This window comes from Hetaerina americana, unplaced genomic scaffold (assembly GCF_022747635.1).
Source record: "Hetaerina americana unplaced genomic scaffold, ioHetAmer1.1.p SCAF_12, whole genome shotgun sequence".
In the NCBI taxonomy this organism is placed as follows: domain Eukaryota; kingdom Metazoa; phylum Arthropoda; class Insecta; order Odonata; family Calopterygidae; genus Hetaerina; species Hetaerina americana.
In genome coordinates this window covers 13,934,049-13,948,987 of record NW_027286292.1, presented here as the reverse complement: position 1 = coordinate 13,948,987, position 14,939 = coordinate 13,934,049, and the positions used below count along the sequence as shown (strand labels likewise).

Sequence of the window (14,939 nt, the reverse complement as noted above, 5' to 3'; positions counted from 1 at the left end):
TATGGAAGAATAGACACACTAAAATTCTTGTTTTGCAAAACATAGTGAAGAGCTGACGATAACTCTAGGCTAAAGGAAAATTTTGATTCAGAGTCGTGGGTTACCCATCGTTGGCAAGCTGCACGTCTCAACCAGCCGCTTATGCATAATTTATTTTTAATTATAGGTGTTCCCATCAAGGTACGACATTGAAGTTAAGCGGTGAGGATTTCTATATGAGATAGGTTAACGAATGAACCACTTCTTCATTATTAGTTTACGTATATATAAGAACTAGTATTCTTAACTTATGGTTAAGTCTGTAATAGAAATATGACATTGCTAAGAAGACTGCAAATTAGTAGAAAGCACTTAGGGTGGTAGAGAAGACGAGGCTTTTTTAATTATACGTAGGAGGGTAATTAGCTATTCTAAGTCTTCGGACTAACCAGAAATAAATCCTGTTGGAAATTAAACTCCAAAATAAAGAGTTTAGACTTATATTGTTCAAGAGAGGTAACAATGTTTATACAGGAGAAATACGAAAACTTGCACAAGACGATCACTTTAAAGAATTCTAGAAGTAGAAGTATATGTATTTGATTGATTGATTCTCTTGATAACTGATCTATAACTAGTATTAATGAAGATATAGCATTTTTTGAAGCAGTACCTTTCCTTGAATCAAGCTATGAAAACTTCAGTTACATCTCCAATCGAGTAGAGGGTACAAACTAAAACTGACCCATGAACGTTTTTTGGTAGGAAACGACTTCCGTTACTTTTTTGTTTGAAGTCTTCAAACATTAATTTGGAGTAAGGGGTAAAAAGACGGCAAATGATCTCGGATACCGCTGCAGATCCAGTGGAAAAAATATCTAAAGGAAAGATGAATTGGTACGCTGCGGATCTCATTGCGTAGTTTACAAGAGACAACACTCCCACACGGATTCGCACTCATCCTTTTCCCTGCAGTTACTCCCGCAGAAAGCAATCGAAAAACCACATGGAGAGAACTTTGCTTTCATGACCACAATCTTTGGGAGAACTTTTTTCAAGGACCCGTTCGGCCGCACTCTATCCTTTGCCTCCCCCCCTTGTCGATTGATTCGATCTGAACACCCTCCCTTCTGCCCCCGCTATCTCTCATCCCATCCCATACTCCACCTTCCCAGTCAGCCTACTCGGAAACCACTTCCATGCTCCCACACACGCACGATCACACTCTTATTTAGACGTCGAATGTTCAGAGAGGCGGCACTCGGATCCTCTCTCATTGCTTCGCGTTGTGAAACCCACCCCGCTCCCCTTTTATATTCCTACCGTCTCGAGGAAAATAATATCCCGAAGTGATTAGTGTTGTCCTGGCTCCCCAGGCACCCACTCTGCGCCCTTATGTGCCTTCTACGCTGGGCCCCCACTTCGTGCCTGCTCTGTTGTGGTGCTCGGAGGAAAAAAACCGGGACGGGATTCTGTTTTACTTAAGACGCCCAATTTTAATCAAAATCTGCACAATACCTTCGAAACAGCAGTCGGGAAAGGGGGTGGCAGGACATCAGTAATGAAAACGAGAGGTAGAAGGCCCAAAACGAGAGAGATATTTTAAGTCGTCGGTCAGGTGGTGCGTGTGGGCTTGTGATTCGTGTGGAGCACTATCTCTTTAACGCTTAAAAATCTCTACATCTTTTTTATAGAACCTCCTTTTGGACCCGCGGGTGCATGGCGGGAATTCCAAAATACTTACCTTAGGAATCTTTAATCGTAACCATTCCCGCCACTCAATAATTGCCTTTTTAAACCCAACTGCGGAAGTCATCAATGCTTGGTGTTGGCAATAAGAGAAGAAAGGTAAAACAAAATGAATGGTTTCATCGGGCATTCCTTTGATTGGTGCGAGGTAGCTTTCGGATCGATTTGCTAATAGGATTAAGTTCGCTTACCGTATTTAATTATCCCTCCTTTTTCATTCGAGGCATTAATTTTCCCATTTTTCAATACTCTTTCCATTTTTATCATTAGAAAAAATTTGCAATAATTACGTTTCCAAGAGCCTTGCTTCTTTTCTATTTGAAAGCCTTTTCTAATCCTCTTCAATAAGCTTTTCTTCACCGAGCAGTGTGCCATTCAATAAGTGCATAACCCTGTCTGATTTTTTCAATATTTATTACTTTATATATGCCATAATACATGTTCGAAACAGAAAATATATGATCACTGAATAAACAAAAACTGAATACGCCCAAAATAGATGGTGTCATCTTTCACTTTTATGGATACTTGTGGGAATCTTAGCTAGTCTTTAATTTAGGTTTTCTGCGCACCACAGCCGCGTTCGTAGATTAGTAAAAGCAGAAATTTTTGGAGATCAGATTTGGAGACTTATCTCAATCGCGAATATTTGTGATGAGATAATGGTCAAATTCATACCTATAAAGTTATCAAAAGTCATGTCATGCATTATATTTTTATGAGAAACGTGACGCATAAAAATTGGACCTTATATGGATTTTTCAATCGAAACATAAAAACGCATGGCTTATCGAAGGATCTTTTTTTGTCTTTCTGGGATCAGCATATCTGAAGTCTGAAGTCCAAGGTTCCGTCCAAGCGAGTTTGGCTGGTGGCGTAAAATACTAGGGAACCATTTCATATACCAGTATTTTCGTGGGATAATTGATGGATACACGGTGTGGGACATGCCATTACAGCCAGGGACCTTTTATTGCTCTATTATCCGGGTAATATACTATTCGGCGCCGGCTAATACGCAAGACTCTTGTTCATACGACGGCGTAACGCGATTGAATTTTCGGCGTTGGATGAATTAAAAATAGATTTTGAAGAATTTAAAAAGCGTGCGAAATAAGAAGACAGTCCAGAAAGTAACTTAAGTTTGCGTCTAGCGAGCAAAGTGGTGGGGGGATTCGAATGTTTTTTGTATTGACACCCACACTGGGGCAGTACGCCCCGATCTGCCGTGTTTGGAAGGCCGTATCTCTGGTCATTTGTTTACAGTAGCGAGTGAAAAAGAACATTATCCTTGTTCATCCTACCATATGTAATATCCGTTCGGTGATGAGATTATTACTAGCAATAAACTTCAAAGCTGCATTCATCGGAAAATTTGTGCTTTGCACCATCTAAGTGATGAGTGACAGGGTCATGCGTCAGTGGTCATCTGCCACAAGGCTAGGCCGACCACTGCGGTCCTGGTCGGGAACATTTTTAAACTTAATGTCTCATTCTGCCCTCATTAATGATGCCATCTCAGTACACTTCATAAAGTTGCCTCCGAGTTTCAATTTCCTTGTGGTTTTTTGTCAGTAAAAACCTAATCACAGGTCGCACTTCACAACTCGCGGGATATTCTATTGCAGCGAACATTTTAACAGTTTGCAGAGAGCGAAAAAGAAAAATCATAGTCTCTACACTACCACAATTAGATGAGTACTAAGTGTATGGATGTTTAGACCCCAAGATGTTGGCTTTAGCTCTATTCACCGCCACGCCAGGCCTAAACGTAAGTTACTTTTTTGACAGCCATTGCATTAAATCTGCGAAGCAAACTTCGGATGCAGAGGGGATTGATAGTACCCATCTAAGGCATACTAAGTGGAGTAGGGTACTCACATAATGGGAAAATTATTTGCAACCTAGATGATGCAGCTAGAGTGACCAAACTAGATCCTAGTTAGAAAATTAATGTACTCTAGTAGAAAGAAAATGTCATACCTGCCATTTGGATTTTTGATATATCGCGTAAAATAAATGAAATGCTAAGGTAAAACACACATAAAACGACAGAAAAATTTTGAAAGGAAAGAAAACGCCTACGCACATCGCATCAATACCACCATGCACCACATGAACGTTGAAAGAGTCGGTCTCTCTCCAGCTGTCAATATGAGAGCTTCACTGAATTTTAGGTCGCTTGTGCTGATTTTCGTGTATGAAGGGCGATTTATCGACGACAAACCAAGGTGCCTCCAAAGATTCAGGAGCGAAAACTCTCATTTATTTACATACAATTTAAAATATTAAAGTAAATATAAAGAACAAAAAAAATATTTCACGCTTCTCTGGTTACATTTAAAACAGAGATTTCCAGGAATATTTTCTGCCATACCATTCGCCAAATTACAAATTGTCAATTATTTCTGGGAAATCACTAACTTTATAACTACAGCTTAATTTTCAATGTATATTTAACCTTCACTTATTTACCATTAGTAGTACGCAATTTAATACCAATTTTGTGGATATACAAGTATTTGGGATATAATTGTACTGAACTGAGATTTGCGTCAGAAATATTTTTTATTATGATGATGACTTCATGAGTCAAAACCTATGTCATGCACAATGAAATGCATATGAAAGAACGAAATATTTTATTTTCCGATATTTCCTATTGATTACAAAAAGATTAAAGTTTCATTATTCTAATTAGTTTCCAAAAATGGACACCGTTGAAGAGTTTAAGCATGTAAATCAATTTGTCTAAAATATTTTGATTTAACTTTAACCCTCTTTTGTTTGAGTGTTTCTGGATACACTATATATTGAATGGCTGATAGCTCAATTCTTCACGAAGCTGTTTAGGTTTAACACTATCATTTTCCTACCCTTGTTGGTTCTGGTAGATATTTCTCAACGAGTTACCACCTTTGGCACACTTAAAACGCCAAGTGATGGTTTTCACCTGTTAATTGGTATTAAGATTGACTTTTTTTTTGGAAAATTGGAAGGAATTTAATGAAGAAAGGCAATTGGGAGATTAATTATTTTCCATTATTTCTATATCATACACAATGAACACGTTTAAATTTTGGCAATTCTTCTACAATAAAGCAAAGTCCAAATAAACGACACGAATAACCGAAAACCATTCCATGATAATTAAACAGGCCCAACAATGGAAAAGGATACTTATTGCTTTTCTTTACATAAAGGTTAATGAATGCTAGTCTAAAATATTTCTCCTATGACCGATAGAATTCGCTTTGCTTTCTTTAAAACTATAAATTTGGAATAAATAAGACTATACACCGAAGGGAAAATTAATATCCATAAGTAAGTTTTGGTCGTAGGACGTACGTATTTGGATAAATAACACGCACAGGAATGTTTCCGGAAGAGCGGGGAGCGCATTTCGTTGAGTTAATTGGTCAATGGCGAATTAAAGTACAGGAGTTTACACGCAGCATACGGATTCCTTTGGACCGCGAAGAGTTGACGCTTGAATTTTCCGATGACATGTTTCTCACCTTATCAATTTAATGGTTTATAAGGTCTTAAGCAATTTTTTCCGGGTGACTCTAATTTTTGGCCTCGCTTATAGTACCATCAGAAAGCCTTCCAAAATTATAATATAGAGAATTTGCGGATTGCATACAAGTACGTCCCCGACAAAAGCAAACTACTTACCGCAGAAAACAATGTGGCCAAGGAAGGAGGGGCAAGGGTGACGACCGATTTGGATGGAAGCAAGAAGCATTTCAACCCACTTTGTACACGAATTGTCCTTTTACCATGATGAAAATTGCATGACAAGTTGGCTATTTTCAAGTGATAATTATAATGCGGAGAATTTTGCGAAAACCGAAATAACAGCTATTTTTCAAAATGGTGGCTATAAAAAAACCGAATATTAGGGTGAATGAAGAGTGATTCAGCATAAAACGACGTACAAATTATGCAATTAAAGGCAACAAAGAAACATTCATAGCTCAAATTTTAACTGTTGAAAATAAAAGTCTTTTAAATTTAGATTCTCAAAGAAAAAACCATATTCCCTCAAAAGGCAAGTTAAAATATGAATTTATTTGGAGGAGTGGCTTTCCATTCAAGAAAGAAAAAAAATTTCTTTCGGCAGCATTTCTCTTAGTGCAGACTTACTTATTACCATATTTCTGCGGGTAGAATTTCAAATATGCGTCCCCGACTCGTGATCCAAAGGGAATAAAATCTTCCTTAACTCAATTGAATGGCCCATCAACGCGCAACGGTTGAGAAGTGTGTGAATATATTTAAAATAATTCCCTTAATATTTTAATCTTAATGGAAAATCTTAATAACTGTTGAATAAAACACGATAATTTTCCTGGGACGATTGTATTAATTTCATGACAAGAATAATTAAATCAAGACGAATCCCACGTCACACAAATCATAAAAGTGGAGCTTTTAATCTTGGATAATATCTTTGCATACCAAAATAAATACATTTTTGCAACATTATTAAGACTTTAAGATATGAAAATTCGTACATTTAATATCTGTTATAACTTTTCGCATTAATGGATTGTAATTTTCTATGGCAAAAATCATTGAAAACAAGAGTTGACTTCCTTATTGGAGACATACACATATCGAGGGAATCAAGAAATCAAGTACTTACTCCTCCACCTGCTTAAACATTCAACAATTCAAAAAAGATGATCAGTCACCTCGGTAGTCCAGATGTTTAGCGTTGGATCATTGACCGAAGGTCCCGGGTTCGATTCCCTGGTAAGCCTCACTGGCGCCCTCAGCTCTCACCCGGGCCGTGTGATTTTTCGGGTACCAGACCTTCCTAGGAAACCACAACCTTGCTCTTTTGGATTAGTTGACATTTTAGAGGTCTTAGAGACACTAATTCCCATGAAATTATTAAGGTAGCCGCAATTTCAAGAATGTTATTTGTAGTCCGTCCACATAACCCAAATCAAAGGGTAGAGGAAGCTGGCAAAAAAATAGGGATAGTTTTAAAGGTACCTCATCATTAGACTTCGTGCACAGTTGGTAATATGATTCAATGGAGAACAAATCAATATACAGACCATACGAGTTTCTATCATAATGACAATTAACCCACATGACAATTTTGTAAATTTCTTCATTGCTTTGCCAGATATTGTGATTCGTTTTAACAGTTGTTTATCCCGACAATACTTTCTAATAAAGTTCTCTCAACAAAGACAATCAAAAATAAAAAAAATACAGTTTGAGGGTTGCTATTTATATCCTGAGCCTTGACAACACTAAGTGATTTATGTGCCATCTGACGTTTCCATCTAAAAGTTTGATGTTTTCGAAACGCTTTCTTCAGAACGTTTTGTCGTTTGATCGTAACTTGTGTTATTTACAGTGACTCGAAAATTTTTCCTCGGCGAAAAAATTGAGTTAACTCGTGAACACAAATTATCAAGACAGGAGTGCATCGATCAACTTACTTCCACTTTTGGCGATGAAGCTCCATCATTTCGTATTCTAAGCGAAAAAATTCTACAAGGGTAGAAAAATCGGAGGAGAAATAGGAGATAATAATTCCATTTTTATATTTAATGATATTCAATATGGTTTTAATTGGCGTTATTAATGACAGAGATTTTCTTAAATTGCAGGTATGATGGCTGGAGAAGCGAATCACTGGACATGAGAGTTTCTTGCTTAGTAACCTTGCTGTTCATTGGCTACTCGGGTAAGTAATCTGCTAAAATTTTCTTCGTTTAAGATGTAATAATATAGATAAAGATTTTTGAGTTGATGCCCCCAATAAGTATTGCTCTGGTACGGTTATATTATCTTCATTAATAATTCTAAACCCCATTGAAATGCCAAGATATATCCCAGGGCATACATAAAGATTTATTCAAGTTACCCTGAACAAAGAGGAGAAGCTCAGTAGTAACCAAGGAGGAGAAACTGAAATTTTAGCAAAAATGTGAGACAGTATGGAATAATAGCGTGATTCGTAGTCTGTATGAGCAAGATACGTACATTTTTTTACAATTTGTATAAACTTGGACAATGCTTATCAAGAGAGCTTGACTCGACTATTTTTGCTCTCGACTCGATGACGTTTGATGCGGCGACGAAATATTGGCATTACAATTAGCATTTCGTAAATATATGCAATTTAATATACTTTTTACTCAATGAAACCTTACAAAGAGAATTATGTTTAAAATTCTCCAATCCAAATAGGTTAGTAGTAATAGTAGAAATATATTCATTGATTAACTGAATCTGGCAGGCACTTGACTGACACTATTTGCTTTGGACAGTTGTGTTTGCCCGATTAGGAGCATACGCTTGCAATAACGCATATCCACCGGATCGATTGCCAAAACTCACGCTAAGTAAAACACTAATATGCGTCGGATAATCTACCCAATACTCCGTATTGCAAATCATAATCCTATAATCGATGCAAATCATGTAGCATAATATTATTTCAGATGCTGCTTCGATAATAGTGGTGAAAATAACACCTATAAAAATGCAAACAGTTAAATAACTATGGTATATTACTAGTTGAACTCTCCTCGTGAAATGCAGCATTGACGAGGTGAAAGAGTTTTTGCGTTCTGTTTATCATTAGAGCGGTTACGATACGAGCAGTTACACGCGGACAATGCTCAGGGACTCAGAAGATGATATCAGTAAGACTATATAATTCAGCTAGGCTTAAATTTAGGAAAAGTGTAATTAATCCGGAAATTTTACAAATAAATGGAAGGAACATTTATAGTATCTTGACTAACATTATCAGGGCATCAATAACTTAGGTAAAAGGGAAAAAATGGAAACTTATTAGATGGCCAGTTTGGTTTCAGAAAGGGGAGAGGTTCACGTATTGTCGTGGTTGCAATGAGGTTAATAATCAGGATGAATTTTTCTGTTTTGTGGATTTCGAAAAGGCTTTTGATTGAGCAAATTGGGTATAATAAATGAAATTATTACCAATAAATATAAATATTTGAGGGACAGAGACTTATCTGCAACCTATTGACGTCTAAGACTCCCCAGGTACGCGTGGCGGAAGGAGACCCGAGATGGGATGTTTTAGGGAGCGAAGAAAGGCAGGGATCCATTCTTTTACCCATTATTTTCCATACAAAAGTAAAGATACTTGCAAGGGTGGCATGAGAAGTGTCGAAGACATGAATGAAAGAGTTTTAGGAATAAAAGAAAAAAAGTTGGATTTGCAGATGATAAAGCTTTAGTTGAACAGTCACCCAAGTGTCTGCAATCTTAGATGACGGGATTAGAATATTACCGTAATGTGCATAGCGGGATATTTAACGTATAGAACATTTGCTATGCATTTTTCACGAATCAAAAAAGCTAGTAAATACGCAAAAATGTAGATGCAAAAACTAGAGCAAATAGAACATTTTACCTTTTAGCATTGTTTTAACCAATAAGCTCAAAAAAGTAGGAACATGTGATAGAGAATTACGTCAGACAATGAAAAATTCAAAGGAGGATGAACTTTATGACTGGGACGTCGAGTTAGTATGTTGAGTAAAGATCAGGGAAATCATTAATTTAGAGGGTGGATTTATTCTACGGCGCTGAACCTTGGCCACTAAAGGATGATGATGCGTTTTGATTGGAGGCGTATGCTATGGGGGATTAGAAAAGAATGGTAATTGTGAAATGGATGAAAACAAGCGAACTAATCGGCCTTGATGGGGAAAGGAAAAAGATTTCTGGGAGAATTTCCAGAAATACAGAATAATGTGGAGTGTCGGGTCGAGTAAGAGGAACTTAAGAAAATGTAGTGATATTATTCCTGTCCATTCTGAACCTAGCATAATTGGTAGGCTTACAAAAAATTACATTGGAAGTAATATACCTTTCTTCCTTTTGAAACACCAATTCAATATCCCATTTTATCTTTTTGTGTTGACAGTGAAATTTATTGAAATGTTCAAAAAGTTCTTTTCCATTCCTCTATATTGATTTGCAAAGTCATTTTGTAGCAGTATCAGAGTTTACTGTTTTTAATGTAATAATACATGAATGTATTGAACGGCAATAATTTTACACCCCGTTCTCATGTTATATTATTTCTATAATATTTCAAACGATGTCCGTGAATGATGGATTTCAAACAAACTCAGTTTTCTTTGATTAAAAATATTAGGATTTAATGGCATATTGAATCAAAAGTATTGTTGACCAAATACAAGGGCAATTGTGTTTCCAATATGCTAAATAGCCCTATAAAATCCCGAATAAGGGAAATCCGTTGTTACGCTTGCAGGTGAATTTGAACGGATATATTTTCAATAGGGTATTCCTTGCAGGATAATTTTTTCCATTGAAATAAAGAGGTGCAAAACTTTCAATACCCGGTGAAAACTATTCAATATAATCACAAAACGTATATTTTGATAAAAAATAAAATGAAAATATATTGTAAAAAGAAGAAAAAAGAAAGAATTATATTCTACAAGCAGAAAAAAATCCGGAATCAGGTGAATGTTTTGCATCAAAATGTAGCAAAAAAGAAGAATTGAAAGCAAGTCAATTCGTTTAGGTGAACTTATATATCCATTTCATAGATTTTTCTAAGAAATAACTGCAGCAGAATGGGGGATTCTTTCTTTTGGGAGGCGTGCAACAGGTACCTTTTCACTATAAAGCTTTCTTGCAAGATGTGGACAGGAATCTCCAGTCCATCGCTCTAACTCTGCACTGCACCATATATATATATATATATATATATATATATATATATATATATATATATATATATATATATATATATATATATATATATATATATAAATATACATATATAGATATATACATATGTATATACATATATATATATACACTGGTCGAATGAAAGGTTGTCTTGTTGTTGAAATGCTCTCAGCATCCTAGAATCCCTACCTGATTCAGCCACCAATATAGAGGTGAGAACTCGTGAATCCGCCTACATATTAGCTTTCCGTTCTTTCAAAATTCCCACCCTTAACCACCATCTTTAATTTCCCTCCCAGCATTCCCTCCACACCTCCCCTCCCCGCCAGTACCTCTTTCCCCTCTCCGCAGCAACAGCATATTTTCAGTCTCTCTTGAAGAAGGCCTCTGAGAGGGCCGAAAGCTCGAACAATTTACCGTGTGAGTGTCCTTTTAAATGTTGCTATTCTATTCTATTTGTGTTATATTGTGTCAGCCATTATTATGTATATATATATATATATATATATATATATATATATATATATATATATATATATATATATATATATATATAAATATAAACCATAAACACAGTAATCAACCCGAAGTTCGGTATAGTAGGTGATGGTAGAGTTCACCCAATACTAAACCCTTTACGGCGTGTGAAATTCACACATCAGGGTAGGGGGGCCAGTTCCTTTCCCTGTGCCGGTTATGATTTCCCAGGAAGACCTGGTACCCAAAAAATAACTATAGCTTTGGTGGAGCTACAGGTGCCCAGAGTGGCTTGCCCGGGAACAACCTCGGGACCCTCCGGTCAGCAGTCCAACGCTCTACCCACTGGACTACCGCGACCCACATATATATGTATATAATGGCTAAATAGAACACAAAATAACACAGGAAACATATGACATATAGAGGACACTCAAATTGTAGATTGTTTGAGCTTTTGGCCTTCTCCGAGGCCATTTTTCAAGTAAGAATGTTAAGAGTATATAATTCATAAAATTCATGGACTTGAAAGTACCTCAAAGACCGTAAGTAGACATAGAAAATGCAGGGTGATTCAGAAAGGTATCAGTTAGATTATTTTCTGTTTAGGCAGAGGTTTAGGAACAGTGAAATCAATACGCACAGGTTCCCGGGAGCAGAGGCGGACTCTGACCACAAATTGGTTGTTATGAAGTGTAGCGTCCGTTTCAAAAGGTGGCGGGCTAAAATGTGGAATGTAGAAGCATTAAATGAATCGGAAGGAGGATTGGGATCAAGGAAGGAGTATTAACAGGCTATAGAGAAAATCATGGATGAGTTAAAAGAGCTGAGGACTATAGAGAAAAAATTGGTAATACATCAAAAATAAGATTTTATAAGCCACAAATGAAAATATTTGAACCGTTAATGGGAAAAGGACAAGGAAACCATGGGTCACGGGTGAAATGATTACAAAGGTAAATAAGAGAAGAAAATGTAAGAATGTAAACACACAGCTAAGCAAAAGAAAGTATAAAGTGTTTAATAATAATTTGAGACGGGTAACAAATAAAGCAAAGAATATGTAGAGCGAGGATATTGTACATTTTGCAGAATAAGGGTGAAATTGGTGCACTATCCAGCAAGTTTAAATCACTATTGGAAATTAGGAGGGGAGATCTGTGCTAATAGTAAGAGATAAGTCGGGTAAGACGATAAATGAAACAGAAAAGATCCAAAAGAGATGGAAGGAATATATAGAAGAACTGTGGCCATTAAGCTTAGATATAGAAAGAGAATATGACGTGAATAAGGAGAGCACACTCCACAATGAGATAGAAAGGGCATTAAAGGAGATGGAATCAAATAAGGCAGTGAGCGCTGACAACATTTCGGCGGAAATACTAAAAGATATTGGGAAATACGCTAGGGAGGGACTATATGGGCTGATTCGTAGCCTCTGTGAGGGGCATATTGGGCCGGAAGACTTTATGGAATCAGTGTTAGTTCCTATTCAGAAAAGGTAAATGTTACACCATATGATAAATACAGAAAAATAAATTTGATTTCCTATACAAATGATAGGATCTCAGGATCACAAACCAAAGGATAGAGAGCGAGGCAAATGGTTACTTCGGGGATAGTTCAGTTTGGGCTCAGAAATGGGAGAGGGACGCGCGAAGCTATTGTAGTAATGACACCACTAATCGAGAGGAGTGTAGAATACCCTCAGGACGTATATACCTGTTTCAAAGATTTCGAAAATGCTATTGATAGAGTGCATTGAAAAAAGTAATGAGTATATTGAAGAATTTCGGAACACATTGGAAGGACAGGAGGCTAATCCGCAACCAGTACATGTCTCAGACTGCTCAGGCCGATGGGGGGACGGAGAGTCCGGATGGGCAGTGTTAGGAATAGGAGTAAGGCTGGGTTGTCCATTATCACAATGCTGTTCAATGTGTACGAAGAGCATATGTTTAAAGAGGCATGGGAAGAACTGGACGTGGGAATACGTAGAAACAGTTAGGTTTGCTGATGGTCAAACTTTAGTTTTTCAGTCAGGCAAGGAGTTGTCAGCATTACTGAGTGAATTGGAAATTCAGTGCGATAGATACGAGATTAGAATCAATATATATAAAACAAAGGTTAAGCCATTTTTCCAGAAAGAGAAAGGCTAAGCCAAACATTAAAATAGGAGGGAAAAAACTAGAGCAGATAGAACAGTTTACTTATCTCGTGAGTGTTTTGGACCAACCCAGGTGAAAGTAGGAGGGACGTAAGGACGAGAATTGCTCTCGGGAAAGAGACTTTCACATGGAGGAGGGAGTTGATGACAGAGTCGTTAAGTAAGGATGTTAAGAAAAGACTCGTCGAAACTTTTATATGGAGCGTAGGTATTTACGGCGCGGAAAGTTGGTCACTGAAGCAGGGGAATAGACGTAGATTGGAGGCTTTTGAAATGTGGATGGGGAGAAGAGGAAATGGACCGATAGGAAAACAAATGAGAAAGTACTTGGTATGGTTGGCGAGGAGCGGGGTTTGTTCGAAGGAATCATAAGGAGGCAGAAAAATGGATGATGGGCGTATTGATCGGCAGTGGGATGGTGAAGACTGTAATAGAGGGGAGAAGTTAGGTAAAAGAGGAAAGGGCAGCAACAGAATTGAGATATTGCATAGGATAAAGGGAGGAAGGAATTACATAAAGATGAAGAAGTACTTGATGTACGAGCGGAGTGGATTGCTGGATTGTGTTATGTTAGGAATAACACAATGTTTATTTTTCAGTTGTTTCCATTCAAAACCTACCTTATCAGGTAGATGACTTAAAAAAATAGTGTTGGAGGACGAAAAAAGTTATCATGTCTCGTTAAATAAGTAATTATATTTTCAATTAACCAATGTATTTATCCTACAAAAATGTGCACAGTAGAATTTTTTCAAAATGATAGAATCTTCCAAAGAAGTAAAATATGTCCGGTGAGGTCGGCTTCGCTCGTTTTAAGAGTATGAATATTTAACGATTGATGGCTCGATAGCTAATGGACTCTCTATGGTGAATGAACAGCCTTTTCAATTATTTAAATATACTGAAAATTAAATGAAAAATAACATCCGCTAAAATTATGATCTCCATTATTAAACATGTAAAATGTGCTTCATTAGTAAATACAGATTATTTATCCCAATATTAGTTTCATTTAATCCGAGATATTTAAACACGAACCCGTAGAATTACAAGAAGGAGTGCAACGTTGCAAACATTTGGCCTAAATTTTTCATCGAATTCCAGTGAAAAAAGTCTCACAGGCTAGAGAGATTACGGCTTTCCGATTAAAGTAATCTGAAATATGCATTATGACGCCAAGGGTTGCAAAATTGTGTCAAAATATATTTATCACCCATGGTATCTTAGTGTATCAGTATTCAGGAGCGCAAGCTAAGCCGAGCTCTTCGCGGGAGAGCTACATACGAATTTGGATTAGCCCTTATGTGCTTATTTACTAGGCTCTGGGCAAAATGCAAAGGTTTTATCTGATCTTGCCCCTCCGAAATATTGGTGATAAACAGCGCTTACTTCCCAGTTTCCTCTGGCACAGACAGTTACCTGTGTCATATCTATTGAAAATATCATGAAAGCGAGATCTGTTGTCATATACGTACTTTAACAGTAAAAGTTTGGGGCATATTAAATCCCAGAAAGGCAGATAAAATTAATGAATATTTATGAACTCGTTGTTTGCTTTGACTTAGATACAGGATCTACATTACCGAGAGATATATATATCATAATCTTTAGTGATTAATTTTGGGTTGCAGCTTTATCAAAGAATTTTTATAAATAATAATTTTGTGAAAATTACATTCTCATTGATTAAATTATTTAAAAACCGTTGTTAAAGTGACATGATGTGAAATTTAATTAAAATAATTAAAGGTATTTTATTGGAAACAGATTTCCTTGAATTTGTTTTTTTACGTGAAAGACTTATGGTATTGGATACATTTCATTCTAATCCAAT

The 14,939-nt window shown here is 36.7% G+C and overlaps 1 protein-coding gene across 1 annotated transcript in view; it reads left to right on the top strand.

The window, feature by feature from the left end:
• The window catches only part of LOC139685698 (cell adhesion molecule Dscam2-like), a 523,226-nt gene that overhangs the window by 72,470 nt on the left and 435,817 nt on the right, over window positions 1–14,939 (top strand). Inside the window, exon 2 of the mRNA XM_071582700.1 lies at window positions 7,365–7,441. Within this exon, the coding sequence (XP_071438801.1) occupies window positions 7,396–7,441 (46 nt within the window). The 5' untranslated portion in view covers window positions 7,365–7,395. The remainder of the gene's footprint in view (window positions 1–7,364; window positions 7,442–14,939) is intronic.